This window comes from Rhinoraja longicauda, chromosome 30 (genome assembly GCF_053455715.1).
Source record: "Rhinoraja longicauda isolate Sanriku21f chromosome 30, sRhiLon1.1, whole genome shotgun sequence".
NCBI classification, from domain to species: domain Eukaryota; kingdom Metazoa; phylum Chordata; class Chondrichthyes; order Rajiformes; family Arhynchobatidae; genus Rhinoraja; species Rhinoraja longicauda.
Window position 1 is genome coordinate 8,710,266 of NC_135982.1, and position 15,208 is coordinate 8,725,473.

At 47.7% G+C, this 15,208-nt stretch overlaps 1 protein-coding gene across 1 annotated transcript in view; it reads right to left on the reverse strand.

Annotated features, from left to right (window-relative positions):
• Positions 1-15,208, reverse strand: part of samd11 (sterile alpha motif domain containing 11) — a 294,059-nt gene that overhangs the window by 150,398 nt on the left and 128,453 nt on the right. Inside the window, 1 exon segment of the mRNA XM_078425233.1 lies at positions 9,350-9,433. Within this exon segment, the coding sequence (XP_078281359.1) occupies positions 9,350-9,433 (84 nt within the window).

Here is a 15,208-nt window from a genome sequence, read left to right on the forward strand (position 1 = left end):
TTTCCTGAAAATTCTTAAGGGATTGGACAGGCTAGATGCAGGAAAAATGTTCCCCATGTTGTGGGAGTCCAGAACCAGGGGTCACAGTTTAAGAAAAAGGGGTAGGCCATTTAGGACTGTGATAAGGAAAAAATGTTTTCACCCAGAGAGTTGTGACTCTGTGGAATTCTCTGCCAAAGAAGGCAGTGGAGGCCAATTCACTGGATGTTTTCAAGTGAGAGTTAGATATAGCTCTTAGGGCTAACAGAATCAAGGGATATGGGGAAAAAGCAAGAACGGGGCACTGATTTGAGATGATCAGCCGCGATCATATTGAACGGTTGTGCTGGCTCAAAGGGCCGAATGGCCTACTCCTGCAACTATGTTTCTATGTTTCTAAGATTGAAGTGATTTTATTTGTTAACTTAAGGATCAAGGATTACAAAGAAAAGAATCTCTGTCAGGTCACCAGATTTACCATGAACATGCATTGGTGGCACCGTGATGTAGCGGATAGTTGCAGCTTTACAGCGCCAGAGACCCGTGTTCGATCCTGACTACGGGTGCTGTCTGTGCGGAGTTTGTATGTTCTCCCCGTGACCTGCGTGGGTTTTCCCTGGGAGCTCCAGTTTCCTCCCACACTCCAAAGACGTGCGGGTTTGCAGGTTAATTGGCTTTGGTAAAATTGTAAATAGTCCCTTGTGTGTCGGATAGTGCTAGTGCATGGGGAGGTCGCGGGTCGGCACGGACTCGGTGGGCCGAAGGGCCTGTATCCGCACTGTATCCCTAAACTAAACTAAATTCTTTGGCAGAATAGACTCAAATGGCCTCATTCTATAAGAAAATAACTGCAGATGCTGGTACAAATCGATTTATTCACAAAATGCTGGAGTAACTCAGCAGGTCAGGCAGCATCTCGGGAGAGAAGGAATGGGTGACGTTTCGGGTCGAGACCCTTCTTCAGACCTCATTCTTCAGGCCTCATTCTAGTCTGACACTCTGGAGCTTTTGGGTTTGAGGTGCGTGCTGCCGGATTTGTACGTTGCGGTCACATCTGACTAACTTGATCGAGTGTTTTGAGGAGGTGACGAAGGTGATCGGGGAGAGTTGGGCGGTGGATCCCGTCTACACAGATTTTAGAACGGCATTTGATAAAGTTCCCCTTGACAGCCTGATCCAGAAGATTAAGTTGCACAGGATTCACAGAGACTGGGTCAGATGGATTCGGAACTGGCTTACTCGTAGAAGGCAGAGGTTTGTGGTGGCAGGACGCTGTTCTGGCTGGATAGGCAGGGAATGGACTGTTGTGGACCTTGTGCAGGCAGATGAGATTAGTTAATCTTGGCATCACGTTCAGCGCAGACAGCTGTCAGTGCTGTACTTTGCTAAATAGCAATGCTGAATTTGAGATGATTCGTGATTAGTACCGGTGTCAGAGGTTATGGGGAGAAGGCAGGAGAATGGGGTTCGGAGGGAGAGATAGATCAGCCATGATTTGAGGGCGTGCAGCATCGGTTTACTAGATTAATTCCCGGAACGGCGGGACTTTCATATGTTGAAAGACTGGAGCGACTAGGCTTGTATACACTGGAATTTAGAAGGATGAGAGGAGATCTTATCGAAACGTATAAGATTATTAAGGGGTTGGACACGTTAGAGGCAGGAAACATGTTCCCAATGTTGGGGGAGTCCAGAACAAGGGGCCACAGTTTAAGAATAAGGGGTAGACCATTTAGAACTGAGATGAGGAAAAACTTTTTCAGTCAGAGAGTTGTGAATCTGTGGAATTCTCTGCCTCAGAAGGCAGTGGAGGCCAATTCTCTGAATGCATTTAAGAGAGAGTTAGATAGAGCTCTTAAGGATAGCGGAGTCAGGGGGTATGGGGAGAAGGCAGGAACGGGGTACTGATTGAGAATGATCAGCCATGATCACATTGAATGGCGGTGCTGGCTCGAAGGGCCAAATGGCCTCCTCCTGCACCCATTGTCTATTGATTGAATGGCAGAGTAGACTTGATGGGCCGAATGGCCTAATTCTGCTCCTATTACTTCTGACCTTAATGATTCCGTGCAATGTTGATTTCACATTTAGACCGGATGCACCAACGTAGGTAGACCTGAAGTGGAAGTGGATGGGACCTCCCACAACTAGTCCTGGTCCATATTTGTTCATTCACCAACAGCAGCCGAGTAGAACCTCTAGCCATCAAACAGCAACAGCACTAAGGGTGATGGAAGTCAGAAGGGCTTCCCGAGAGAACTGGAGAGACGCCCATGGCTAATTAATCAGCAGGGAAAGAGGGGTGGAATACTGAGTGGGGCTGCACAGTAGTGCAGTGCAGCTGGTAGTGCTGCTGCCTCACAGTGAGTGCCAGAGACCTGGGTTCAGTCCTGACTATGTTCTCCCTGTGGACTGGGTTTTCTCCAGGTGCTTCCGTTTCCTCCTACATTCCAAAGTCGTGCCCCATGACGGGTTGGTAGGTTAATTGACCTCTGTAAATTTCACCTAGAAGAGTGTTGGATAGAACTAGTGTGTGGGTGATCGCTGGTCGGCGTGGACTGGGTGGCCTGTTTTCATGCTGTGTTTCTAAACTAAAACAGAGTGGCGTTTGTTATTCTGATGGCCACCAAGGTACACCAAGGTGCATGCTATCCAACCAGATCAGTCACCCGTGGCAATGAATTCCACAGATTCACGACCTTCTGACTAAATAAATTCCTCCTCATCTCTTTTGTAAAGGCACGTCCGTTTATTCTGTGGCTGTGCACTGAGGTACAGTAAAAAGGCTTTGTTTTGCATGCTATTGAATCAAATCAAATAATTCTATTCATAAATACAATCAAGCCAAACTCAAATTCAATAGGGTAGAGCAAAAAAGATGCAGTGCAGAATATAGTTCTCAACATTGTGCGGCATGGCATCCCCTCTCTCTCTATCCCTCCCCCACCCAAGTCGCACTATCCCACAAACAGCTAACAGTGGCCTGTTTCCTTTATCATCATTACTTTTTTGCACATCTTTCCTTCATTGTTCTTTATCTCTCCACTTCACCGTCTATAGCTCTCGTTTCCCTTATCCCTAACCAGTCTGAAGAAGGGTCTCGACCCGAAACATCACCCATTCCTGCCCTCCAGAGATGCTGCCTGTCCAGTTACTGAGTTACTCCAGCTTTTTGGGTCTATCTTCGGTTTAAACTGGCATCTGCATTTCCTTCCTACGCATTGTTTCGCATCAGTTCCATGGACAAAGTCCAATGTCCACAATGGGGTAGAGGTGGATCAGACTGTAACCTAGCTCGTGGAAGGACTGTTCAGAAGCCTGATAACAGAGGGGGAGTAGTTGTTCCTGAGTCTGGTGGTGCGCTCGTTAGCAAAATGCAGTAAACATTTACAAAGACTCCATTATAAATTCTGTTTACTGTCAATATTGGCTTTGAAGCATCAAGCTTGACTCGTGCTATTTTTTTTCTGGATATACTGCAAAAGGTGCGCAGGGTTAAAGCATGAATTTTAAACCAGCATTGCGTGCAGACCACAATATTTATGGGCTTTCTACAGATCGGCTGTTTTTAAGCGTCAGGATTAGCTGCTCCATCACAAGGGTGTTTGCTCAGGCATGAATGACTACTGGCCCGGCCCGCTAATCAAAAGCTCACCATTTTACTCCATCATCTACTAAAGCCTCTTAGGCAATGTGTAACGGGTCATTTCAGAGTAAATTCTGAAAGGCAAACCCCTTAGCAACTTTCCCCAAAGTTCTTGTCACGTTTCGCTGGGTAACCTGCGATGGCCAGGGGGTGACCTATAAACCAGAGCTTCCCAAAGGCAAACCAAGGTCAGAGCGAGTGTCTGCAATGGTAACACTCCAGTACCTGAGTCAGCTGGCAGCTCCAATGAGGTCTGGATCAAACAGATGACCAGCTTAGACAGATAAGTCTTGCTTATCGCCAAGTACAGGGTGGAAACACAGGAGAAAATCTTCATTAATCACATCCTTAGCTGTCAATACCTTCATCCCAGTCAAAGCAAAATAGAACGATGTCAGTAATAACAGCCCGGGGTCTGTCCGTGAGGGGACAAGGTGATTAGTCGGGGAACAGCCCCGTTTGGATTTCTGGGCGGGCAGGTGGGATGTGGGGGGAGAGGGAGCACGGCAACACCGCTGGAGAGTGGGGATGGCAGGAAGGGGCAAGCTATTTGAGGCAGGGCTAGGCAGGGCGGCACGGTAGCGCAGCGGTAGAGTTGCTGCCTTATAGAGCCAGAGACCCGGGTTCCATCCTGACTACGGGTGCCGTCTGTATGGAGTTTGTATGTTCTCCCCGTGACCGCGTGGGTTTTCTCCGGGTGCTCCGGTTTCCTCCCACATCCCAAAGGTGTGCAGGCTTGTATGTTAATTGACTTCTGGTAAAGAGTCACCAGCGTGTAGGATGGAGCTAGTGTATGGGGTGATCGTTGGTCGGCACAGACATGGCGGGCCGAAGGGCCTGTTTGCACGCGGTATCTCTAAAACTAATCTAAGACTAAGTGGCTACTGAGCCTGCAGAGAATCACAGCAGAGCTGTGCCAGCTGCAAGCGAACATCTGGAAGTCGGGGACCTGCTGGAGGAGCTAATGTAAGCACATTCAGTCTTTCACTCCACTGCCTGATTCCTCACTGGGACCGGCTGGACTCCCCCTCCCATTCCCAGTCTGACCTCTCTGTCATGGGCCTCCTCCAGTGCCATAGTGAGGTCCGCCGGAAATTGGAGGAGCAGCACCTCATATTTCGCCTGGGCAGTTTACAGTATGAACGTTTACTGGTATGAACGTCGACTTCTCCAACTTCAGATAGCTCCTCTGTCCCTCCCTTCCCCTCCTCCTTCCCAGATCTCCCTCTATCTTCCTGTCTCCACCTATATCCTTCCTTTGTCCCACCCCCGACATCAGTCTGAAGAAGGGTCTCGACCCGAAACGTCACCCATTCCTTCTCTCCCGAGATGCTGCCTGACCTGCTGAGTTACTCCAGCATTTTGTGAATAAATCGAGGTGTAACTCTGCAGCGGCAGGTAGAAGACCTCCACAATGGCCCTAAGCAGTGGAGAGGCTTTCCAACAGGTCCAGTGGCCTTAGGGCCACAGTCTGAAGAAGGGTCCCGAACCAAAACGTCCCCTACCCTTTTTCTTAGGTGACCTTTTGCAACTCTGGCGTCACCAAAATGTTGCAACCCTTGTGTGCTGGCTCGGTGAGGTCTGCTGTATGATTTCACCGGGTTGTATGAATAAACAAAGAATTTCATTGTACCTAGGTACACGAGACAAGAAGGTATAATTGAATCATCCAGCCTCTCTGCTTTATCTCAGACATAATGGACCATCCAGCTTGTCTCCCTTCATTTGAGTAGAATCTCCTACATTCAATCATGTTCGTAAGCTCATAAATTCTTGGAGGGAGTCCATTCAAGTCTACTCCACCATTCACTCATGGCTGATCTACCTTTCCCGCCCAACCCCATTCTCCTGCCTTCTCCCCGTAACCCTTGACGCCCGCGCTAATCTCCTTTGTTTCCTCTTCAGAAAAATACTTTGGATGATTTTTAATTTTCTAACCGTTTCTAAAGGTCTCCGATCACCGGAGAAACTGGGAAACCATGGCCCAGTGTGGTCACATATGACAATGAAACATAGAAACATAGAACATAGGTGCAGGAGTAGGCCATTCGGCCCTTGAAGCCAGCACTGCCATTCAATATGATCATGGTTGATCATGCCAAATCAGTACCCCGTTCCTGCTTTCTCCCCACATCCCTTAATGGTTCACCATAATGAAATGCTTCCATAATGCTTTTTTTACTGTCACATGCATTGTCATAAGGGGTCGCATGCATGCAACAATAAAGCTTCATTGAATCATTGAGAGGCTGCTGAAGGCAGAGACTGTCAGAAGTTCATTAGGGCGGTCCAAGGGGAGGCCTCTGTTCTCTCTACCTATGGCACGGTGGCTGCTTGTGACTGAGAGGACCTCAAGAATGGCCCTACCAGTGGGTGCAGCTTTCAAACAGGTCCAGTGGCCGTAGGGCCAGTCTGAAGCAGAGCCCTGACCCAAAACGTCACTCACCCTTTTCCTCCAGAGATGCTGCCTGACCCGCTGCGTTACTCCGGCATTCCGTATATACCTTTGGTGTAAACCAGCATCTGCAGTTCTTCATCCTGCTGCATCTACATGTTTTCTACATCTGGCCTAAAGGGCCGGTGCGGGCAGACGGCACGGGGAATAGTGCTAGATGCCTGGAAGGTGCAGCCATGGAGGTTTTGGAGGTGCAGCATGGAAAGAGGTGCCTCGGCCCACTGAGTCCATGCCGATTATCCGTCACCTGTTCACACTCGCTCTATGTTCTCACGCTTTCTCATCCACTACGTGCAGCGTAGGTTTACTAGGTTAATTCCCGGAATGGCGGGACTTTCATATGTTGAAAGACTGGAGCGACTAGGCTTGTATACACTGGAATTTAGAAGGATGAGAGGGGATCTTATTGAAACGTATAAGATTATTAAGGGGTTGGACACGTTAGAGGCAGGAAACATGTTCCCAATGTTGGGGGAGTCCAGAACAAGGGGCCACAGTTTAAGGATAAGGGGTAGGCCATTTAGAACGGAGATGAGGAAAAACTTTTTCAGTCAGAGAGTTGTGAATCTGTGGAATTCTCTGCCTCAGAAGGCAGTGGAGGCCAATTCTCTGAATACATTCAAGAGAGAGTTAGATAGAGCTCTTAAGGATAGCGGAGTCAGGGGGTATGGGGAGAAGGCAGGAACGGGGTACTGATTGAGAATGATCAGCCATGATCACATTGAATGGCGGTGCTGGCTCGAAGGACCGAATGGCCTCCTCCTGCACCTATTGTCTATTGTCTATTGTCTGTTGTCTATTGTCTATTGTCTATTGTCTGTTGTCTACTCCCTGCACACTAGGCAATGTACAGAGGGGCCAATTAACCCACAAACCCACACGTCTTTGGGATGTGGGAGGAAACCGGAGCACCTGGAGGAAACACACGTGCTCACAGTTAGAACATGCAAACTCCACACAGACAGCAGCCGAGGTCAGGATCGAACCCGGTCTCTGGCGCTGTGAGGCAGCAACTCTACCAGCTGCGCCGCCCAAAGTGGTTTAAGAAGCATTCGGACAGACACATGAACAGGCAAGATTGGAGGGTCAGGGACCTTGTGTAGGTACATGGGATGTTTAGATCGGCCTCATGGTCAGTAGAGAAATGGTGTACTGAAGGGCCTGTTCCTGTGCTGTACTGCTGTGTGTTCTAAACCAATCCGACACGCAACCTTCCCGTCCTCACCAGAAACTCCCTCTCCCTTCCCAGCATCAGAAGCTGCCATTTAGCGTTTGAGATGATCCTAGATCCTACTGGACTAATCCTATCCCAATCTCCCACTATTTCCTTACAAATTAGCAGGTCAATTGGACGATGTAAATTATTCCGGTGTACAGGTGAGTAGTAGAATCTGGGGAGAAAATGGGAATGTGGGGAGAAAACAAAAGTGAGATTATCACACCGTAGCTTAAATGGATGTCTAATGGATGGTGTGGGCTCGATGGGCCGAATGGTCTGATTTTTAATTTGATCACTCTACAGCCTTGCAGACTCTCTTTCTAGTGTTTTTCCAATTCACTCTTGGAAGCTCTAGCTTCTGATTCGGTTCCCACCATCCTCACAGGCAGGAGCCTCCAGATCATCAGCTACTTCATAAGTTTGGTCCTGAACTCGGCTGCTGCCCATGTGGTGTTTGCATGTTCTCTGCAAGCACCACGCTGTATCTCCACATTTACTCTCATAATATGTACACCTGTATCTCAAAACTAAACTAAAATTCAATTAAAGAGGCACCATCTTGAAGAGCTGGGTGTCCCAGGGCGTCACGGTGGCGCAGCGGTAGAGTTGCTGCCTTACAGCGAATGCAGCGCCGGAGACTCGGGTTCGATCCTGACTATGGGCGCCGTCTGTACGGAGTTTGTACGTTCTCCCCGTGACCTGCGTGGGTTTTCTCCGAGATCTTCGGTTTCCTCCCACACTCCAAAGACGTACAGGTATGTAGGTTAATTGGCTGGGTAAAATGTAAAAATTGTCCCTAGTGTGTGTAGGATAGTGTTAATGTGCGGGGATCGCTGGGCGGCGCGGACTCGGTGGGCCGAAGGGTCTGTTTCCGCGCTTTATCTCTAAATCTAAATCTCTCACCCAATATTTATCCCTTACTCAACACCAATAAAGCAAGTCATCAGGTCACTATTACACTGTCACTTGTGGGAACATGTTTTGCATAGATGTGCTGCAATATTTCTTCCATTATAGACACTCCAGTTCTGTTAAAAAGTCCATCGACCTGAGATGTTAACCCCGTTTCTTTCTCCGCAGATGCTGCCTGATCTCCTGCACGTCCCGGCACATTTTCATTTCAGCTTTCCAACATCTGCGGCATTTTGCTTTCGCTTCCAAAGTACCGTCTGTAAAAACTAGTTGGACAACCTGAAGTGGACGTGTAAGGCTCCTAACAAATGCACAGCTTTTTTTAATATACCATATCTTCTCTGTATTATTATTCAACAGAATGCACATAACATTTTAGATCATTTTATGTGGCAAGAACCAGAACTGGCATTACAATATTAGCAGAACATTTTTCAAAAAAAATGAGTTAAGCCTCATCACTCTCTAGGATGGTTTTAAAGTTTTTTTCCCCACAATATTATTTTTTTGCTCTGTGCATCTATTACATAACCATGTGCAATATCAAGCTTGGAGCCACTTACAAGTAAAACATGCACCTTTTTAACATACCAGATGTCATTCAGAGTACATTCAGTGCTTCTTCCAAGTCAATGGAGGATAATGTATTTCCAAAGCAAGACAAAGATAAACTCCCACCACATGTAAACTCAAGCAGACTTAATGTCTAGTAGCTAGGGTTGCCAACTTTCTCACTCCCAAATAAGGGACAAAAGGTGACGTCCCCGCCCCGCGCCCCATGTGACCTCACCCAGCCAGCTGCCACGTGCTCCCACTCCACCAATGGCGGCCGCCCGGGCCGGGAAGCGGGTTGCTACGCAACCTCCATTAGCCCGTGCCCGGGCCTACAATGGCCTACAGTGTCCGGGCCTACAGTGGCCCCCGGGCCTACAGTGTCCGGGCCTACAGCGCCCCCCCGGACCCAATACGGGACAAGGGCGGTCCCGTACGGAACAAACCAATTTAGCCCAATATAAGGGATGTCCAGGCTAATACGGGATAGTTGGCAACCCTACCAATAGCAGTGGTATACAGAAGCAATTGCATTTTCTCTATTGCTTAAAACAAAATGGATGATTTAAGGGGGTTGATCACTGACCTTTCACCTCTGAGATCTGGGTGCAAAGAAGTGCAGATTGATGGGCTGAAAATTTCCTCTCTCTGCTGGCCGTAAGTGTCCAATCTGAAACGAGTTTGATCACTCTCAAAGTTTGCAGTACACAGGAACCAACACATCACAATTACTCCCGAGACTGGGGGTCACGAGCATGCAGCAGGCAGTGAGATATAGGCTGAGAGTTGCAGACAATGGTGGACAGACGGAGTGGGGAGGGGAGGGGAGGGGATGCATTGGTGGGTAGTGAGCAGAGGGAGCTTTGCTGCACACACAGTCATGCCCGACCCAGAGTCAGACACAAAAAGATAGACGACTTCATTGTCCACACACGATAAGCACAATAATAACACAAACAGCGATTTGCAAACTTTAACTTGGGTATAATTCAGGTGAAGCAGTAAAAATGATCTACAATTACCCAAGCCTCTTTACTCCTTACAATACGTTCAAGGGCAGGTTTGGGACATTCACAATGAGACCATTTTTTGTGCATCGTTAAGACGGGTCTATTTCCAGGGTCTATTGCAACACACTGAAAATAAAACAACACAACAGGGTGGCACAGTGGTGCAGCTGGTAGAGCTTCTACCCACAGCACCAGAGACATAGGTTCGATCCTGACCTCGGGTGCCATTTATGTGGAGTTTGCATGTTCTCACTGTGACCACGTTGGTTTTCTCCGGGTGTCACGGTTTCCTCCCACATCCCAAAGACATGTTTCCATGCTGCATCCCTAAATTAAACTGAACAATAGCAACACTATTCTCCTCACGACCAATGTATTTGCCTTTATTCTGCAGTTCATACACTCTGCATGCTTTCAAAAGACCCATCAAGTGACTTGTACAGCCCCTCACAGCCAAGTAAATCTCCCTCACACTGTGACAGACCATCTCTCTCTTTTATTTTACAGAAGGTACCACAGAACTGCAACTGGACACATTACAAAACCTCACGGTGATGAGAATCACCCCCATGTCACGGATGACAGACATCCTTACTGAAATGAAAAAGGCGACAGGCACAGTGACGCAGCGGTAGAGTCGTTGCCTCACAGCGGCAGAGACCTGGGTTCGATCCTGACTACGGGCACTCTCTGTACAGACAATAGACAATAGACAATAGACAATAGGTGCAGGAGGCCATTTGGCCCTTCGAGCCAGCACCGCCATTCAATGTGATCATGGCTGATCATTCTCAATCAGTACCCCGTTCCTGCCTTCTCCCCATACCCCCTGACTCCGCTATCCTTAAGAGCTCTATCTAGCTCTCTCTTGAATGCATTCAGAGAATTGGCCTCCACTGCCTTCTGAGACAGAGAATTCCACAGATTCACAACTCTCTGACTGAAAAAGTTTTTCCTCATCTCAGTTCTAAATGGCCTACCCCTTATTCTTAAACTGTGGCCCCTTGTTCTGGACTCCCCCAACATTGGGAACATGTTTCCTGCCTCTAACGTGTCCAACCCCTTAATAATCTTATACGTTTGTACAGAGTTTGTACATTCTCCCTGTGATCACATGAGTTTAGTCCAGGAGCTCCAGTTTGCTCCCACATTCCAAAGACATACAGGTTTGCAGGTTAATTGGCTTCGGTAAAAATTGTAAGTTATCCCTGGTGTGTAAGATGGTGTTAGTGTACGGACTCGGTGCGGCTGAAGGGCCTGTTTCCACGCTGTAACTATAAAGTAAAGTCTAAAGTTAGATCTTAGGAGGTCATGACAATTGGTAAGATGCTTCCACAGGTGGGAGAGTCTTGAACGAGGGGCAAAGGGCAAACATTGAATGTGTAGGAAAGAACTGCAGATGCTGGTTTAAATCGAAGGTAGACACAAAATGCTGGAGTAACTCAGCGGGACAGGCAGCATTGAACACCGAGATGAGCAGGAATATCCTCGCAGAGGATGGTGATCTCTGGCCCAGAGAGGGGAAGGAAGGCTGGTATCATTGGATGTATTAAAGCGGTGGTAGATGAATTTCTCAAAGATGGAGGAGCTGAGGTGCTCTGGAGAACTAGCACAGAAGAGATAGTAGCCTGGGGCAGATCATATTGAATGCAGCCATGATCACACTGAATGGTGAAGCAGGCTTGAAAGGTTGGGTGGATTACACCTGCTCCTATTCTCTTATGTACTTAACCATCAAGTTGTACAGAACAAAAAATATCCTTTCAGCCCATCACATCGTTGCTGACCATTTTGCCGATCTACACTAATCCCATTTGCCTTTATTGGATTCCCCCACCTCTATGCCTTACCTATTTAAGGGTCTGTCTAAATAGCCATTAAATGAAACAATTGTGCCTGGTTCCTCCACCTCCTCTGACAGCGAGTTTCAGATGTCACGGGTTTTGTGGGTGGGTTTGCCACCCTGCGTGGGTTTTGTTTCCTAGAACTTCGGTTTCCTCCCACACTCCAAAGACGTTCAGGTTTGTAAGTTAATTGGCTTTGGTGTAATTGGAAATTGTCCTTGGCGTGTAGGATAGTGCTGGTGTGCCGGGGATCGCTGGTCGGTGCGGACCAAACCAAACAACGAACCTCCCACATCTCCATTCACCGCCTGCCAACCGCCTTATTCATTGCCATGCACCTAATCCAGAGGCAACTTGTGGGCAATTCACCTGCAGCATATCTTTGGGATGTGGGAGGAAACGGGAGCAGTGGAAAGTCACGTGTTCATAACACCGCAGAGTTACGCAGTACAGGAACAAGCACGTCAGCCCACGGAGTCCTTGCCCGCCGTCAGGCACCCATTTACACTAATCCCACTGACTCATTCAGTTAGCAGGTACACTTGTGGTCGTGTGAACTGCCAGTGGATGCCACCACATTGTCATTGATGCCAGTCCCACACAAGTCGAGTTTCCACTGAGACAGCAGCCTGGTTAAGTTGCCCGCACTACAGATCCCATCTGAAACTCAGGGCTGCAAGGTAGTTTCTGTGCTGGTTTCACACGTGGGAGGTTCAGCGTATCATGTCAACAGGTCGGGGACTCCCTTCCTTCTCTGTATTGCTCAGGGGGGCAGATTAGCCCCGCAGTTTAGGGTTAGAAAAACAGAAACACAGAAAATAGCTGAAGGAGGAGGCCATTCTGCCCTTCGAGCCAGCACCGCCATTCATTATGATCATGGCTGATCATCCAAAATCTGTACCCCCGTTCCTGCTTTCTCCCCCTATCCCTTGATTCCGTTAACCCTAAGAGCTAAATCTACCTCTCGAATACATCCAGTGAGTTGGCCTCCACTGCCTTCTGTGGCAAATAATTACACAGATTCACAACTCTCTGGGTGAAGAAGCTTCCTCGTCTCAGTGCTAAATGGCCTGCCCCTTGTTCTTAAACTGTGACCCCTGGTTCTGGACTCCCCCAACATTGGGAACATTTTTCCAGCATCTAGCCTGTCCAATCCCTTAAGAATTTTATATGTTTCTATAAGATTCCCTCTCATCCTTCTGAATTCCACTGAATATATAAGCCCAGTCGATCCATTCTTTCATCCCGCCATCCCGGGAATTAACCTGGTGAATCTACGCTGCGCTCCCTCAATAACAAGAATGTCCTTCCTCACATTAGGAGACCAAAACTATATACAATACTGCAGGTATGGTCTCACCAGGGCCCTGTACAACTGCAGTAGGACCTCCTTGCTCCTAAACTCAAATCCTCTCGCAATGAAGGCCAACATGCCATTTGCTTTCTTCACTGCCTGCTATGCCTGCATGTTTGCTTCCATTGACTGATGTACAAGGACACCCAGGTCTTGTTGCACCTCTGCTTTTCTTAATCTGACACCACTCAGATAATAATCTGCCTTCTTGTTCTTGCCACCAAAATGGATAACCTCACATTCATCCATATTATACTGCATTTGCCCACTCACCCAACCTGTCCAAGTCACCCTTCAGCCTTATAGCATCCTCCTCGCAGCTCACACGGCCACCCATCTTTGTGTCATCCGCAAACCTCGAGATTTTACATTTAATTCCTTCGTCTAAATCGTGAATATATATCATAAATAACTGGGGTCCCAGCACCAAGCCTTGCGGCACCCCACTAGTCACTGCCTGCCATTCTGAAAAGGACCCGTTAATTCCTACTCTTTGCTTCCTGTCTGCCAACCATGTCAATACCCTACCCCCATTACCATGTGCTCTAAATTTGCACACAAATCTCTTGTGTGGGACCTTGTCAAAGGCTTTTTGAAAGTCCAGGTACACTACATCCACTGGCTCTCTCTTATCCATTCTACTTGTTACCTCCTCAAAACATTCCAGAAGATTAGACAAGCAAGATGTCCTCTTCATAAATCCATGCTGACTTTGACCGATCCTGTCATTGCTTTCCAATTGCACTGTTATTACATCTTTAATAATCAACTCCAGCATCTTCCCCACTACTGATGTAAGGCTAACTGGTCTATAATTCCCTGTTTTCTCTCTCCCTCCTTTCTTAAAAAGTGCAGTTACTTTGGCTGCCCTCCAGACCACAGGAACTGATCCAGAGTAGATAGAACACTGGAAAATGATCACCGATGCATCCACGATTTCGAGGGCCACCTCCTTGAGTACCCTGGGATGCAGACCATCAGGCCCTGGGGATTTACCTGCCTTCTATCCCAACAGTTTACCTAACACCATTTCCTGACTAATGTGGATTTTCTTCAGTTCCTTCGTATAGCTAGATCCTCGTATTTCTGGGAGATTGTGTCTTCCTTAGTGAAGACAGAACTAAAGTACTTGTTCAACTGGTCTGCCATTTCCCTGTTTCCCATTATAAATTCACCTGTTTCTGACTGCAAGGGACCTACATTTGTCTTCACTAATCTTTTCCTCTCCACATATCTAGAGAAGCTTTTACAGTCTGTTTTTATATTCCCCACAAGCTTTCTTTCATGCTCTAGTTTCTCCCTCTTAATTAACCCTTTGTCCTCCTCTGCTTAATTCTAAATTTCTCCCAGTCCTCCGGTTTGCTGCTTCCTCTGGCCAATTTATATGCCTCTTCCTTGGATTTAACACCATCCCTAATTTCCCTCGTTAGCCACAGTTGAGCCGCCTTCCCTGTTTCATTTTTACGCCAGACAGGGATGAACAATTGTTGTAATTCATCCATGCGGTCTTTAAATCTTTCCCATTGCATATCCATAGGATTTGCCAGCCTATCCTAGCCAATTCCCATCTCATAACATCAAACTTACCCTTTTTTAAGTTCAGGACCCTTGTCTCTGAATTAACTGTGTCACTCTCCACCTTAATGCAGAATTCTACCATATTATGGTCACTGTTGCCCAAGGGGCTTTGCACAACAAGACTGCCAACTAATCCTTCATTACACATTACCCAGTGTAGGATGGCCTGCCCTCCTAGTTGGTTCCTCTACATATTGGCTTGGAAAACCATCCTGTATACACGCCAGGAAATCCTCCTTAATGTTGTTACCAATTTGGTTGGCCCAATCTCTATGTAGATTAAAGTCACCCATGATAACTGCTGTAGAGCATCCCTAATTTCCTGTTCGATGCTATCCCCAACCTCACTACTGCTGTTTGGTGGTCTGTACACAACTCCATAAAAGCGTTTTCTGCCCTTGGCTATTTCGCAGTTCGGCTCATCCAGTTGCTGCTTCACTGCTCCAGGGACCCAGGTTCGATCCTGACCTTGAGCGCAGTATGTGTGTGAAGTTTGTACTTTCTCCCTACGACGGCACGTATTTTACTGGGGGTGCTTCGGTTTCCTCCCTCATCCCAAGCAAGAGACAATAGCCCTCCGCCAGGCCATCAAGGAAACATCACAGGTGGCAGAGCAGAGTAGCCAGTGGCTCTGGCTGAAGAGGAAAGACCCCGTCTGG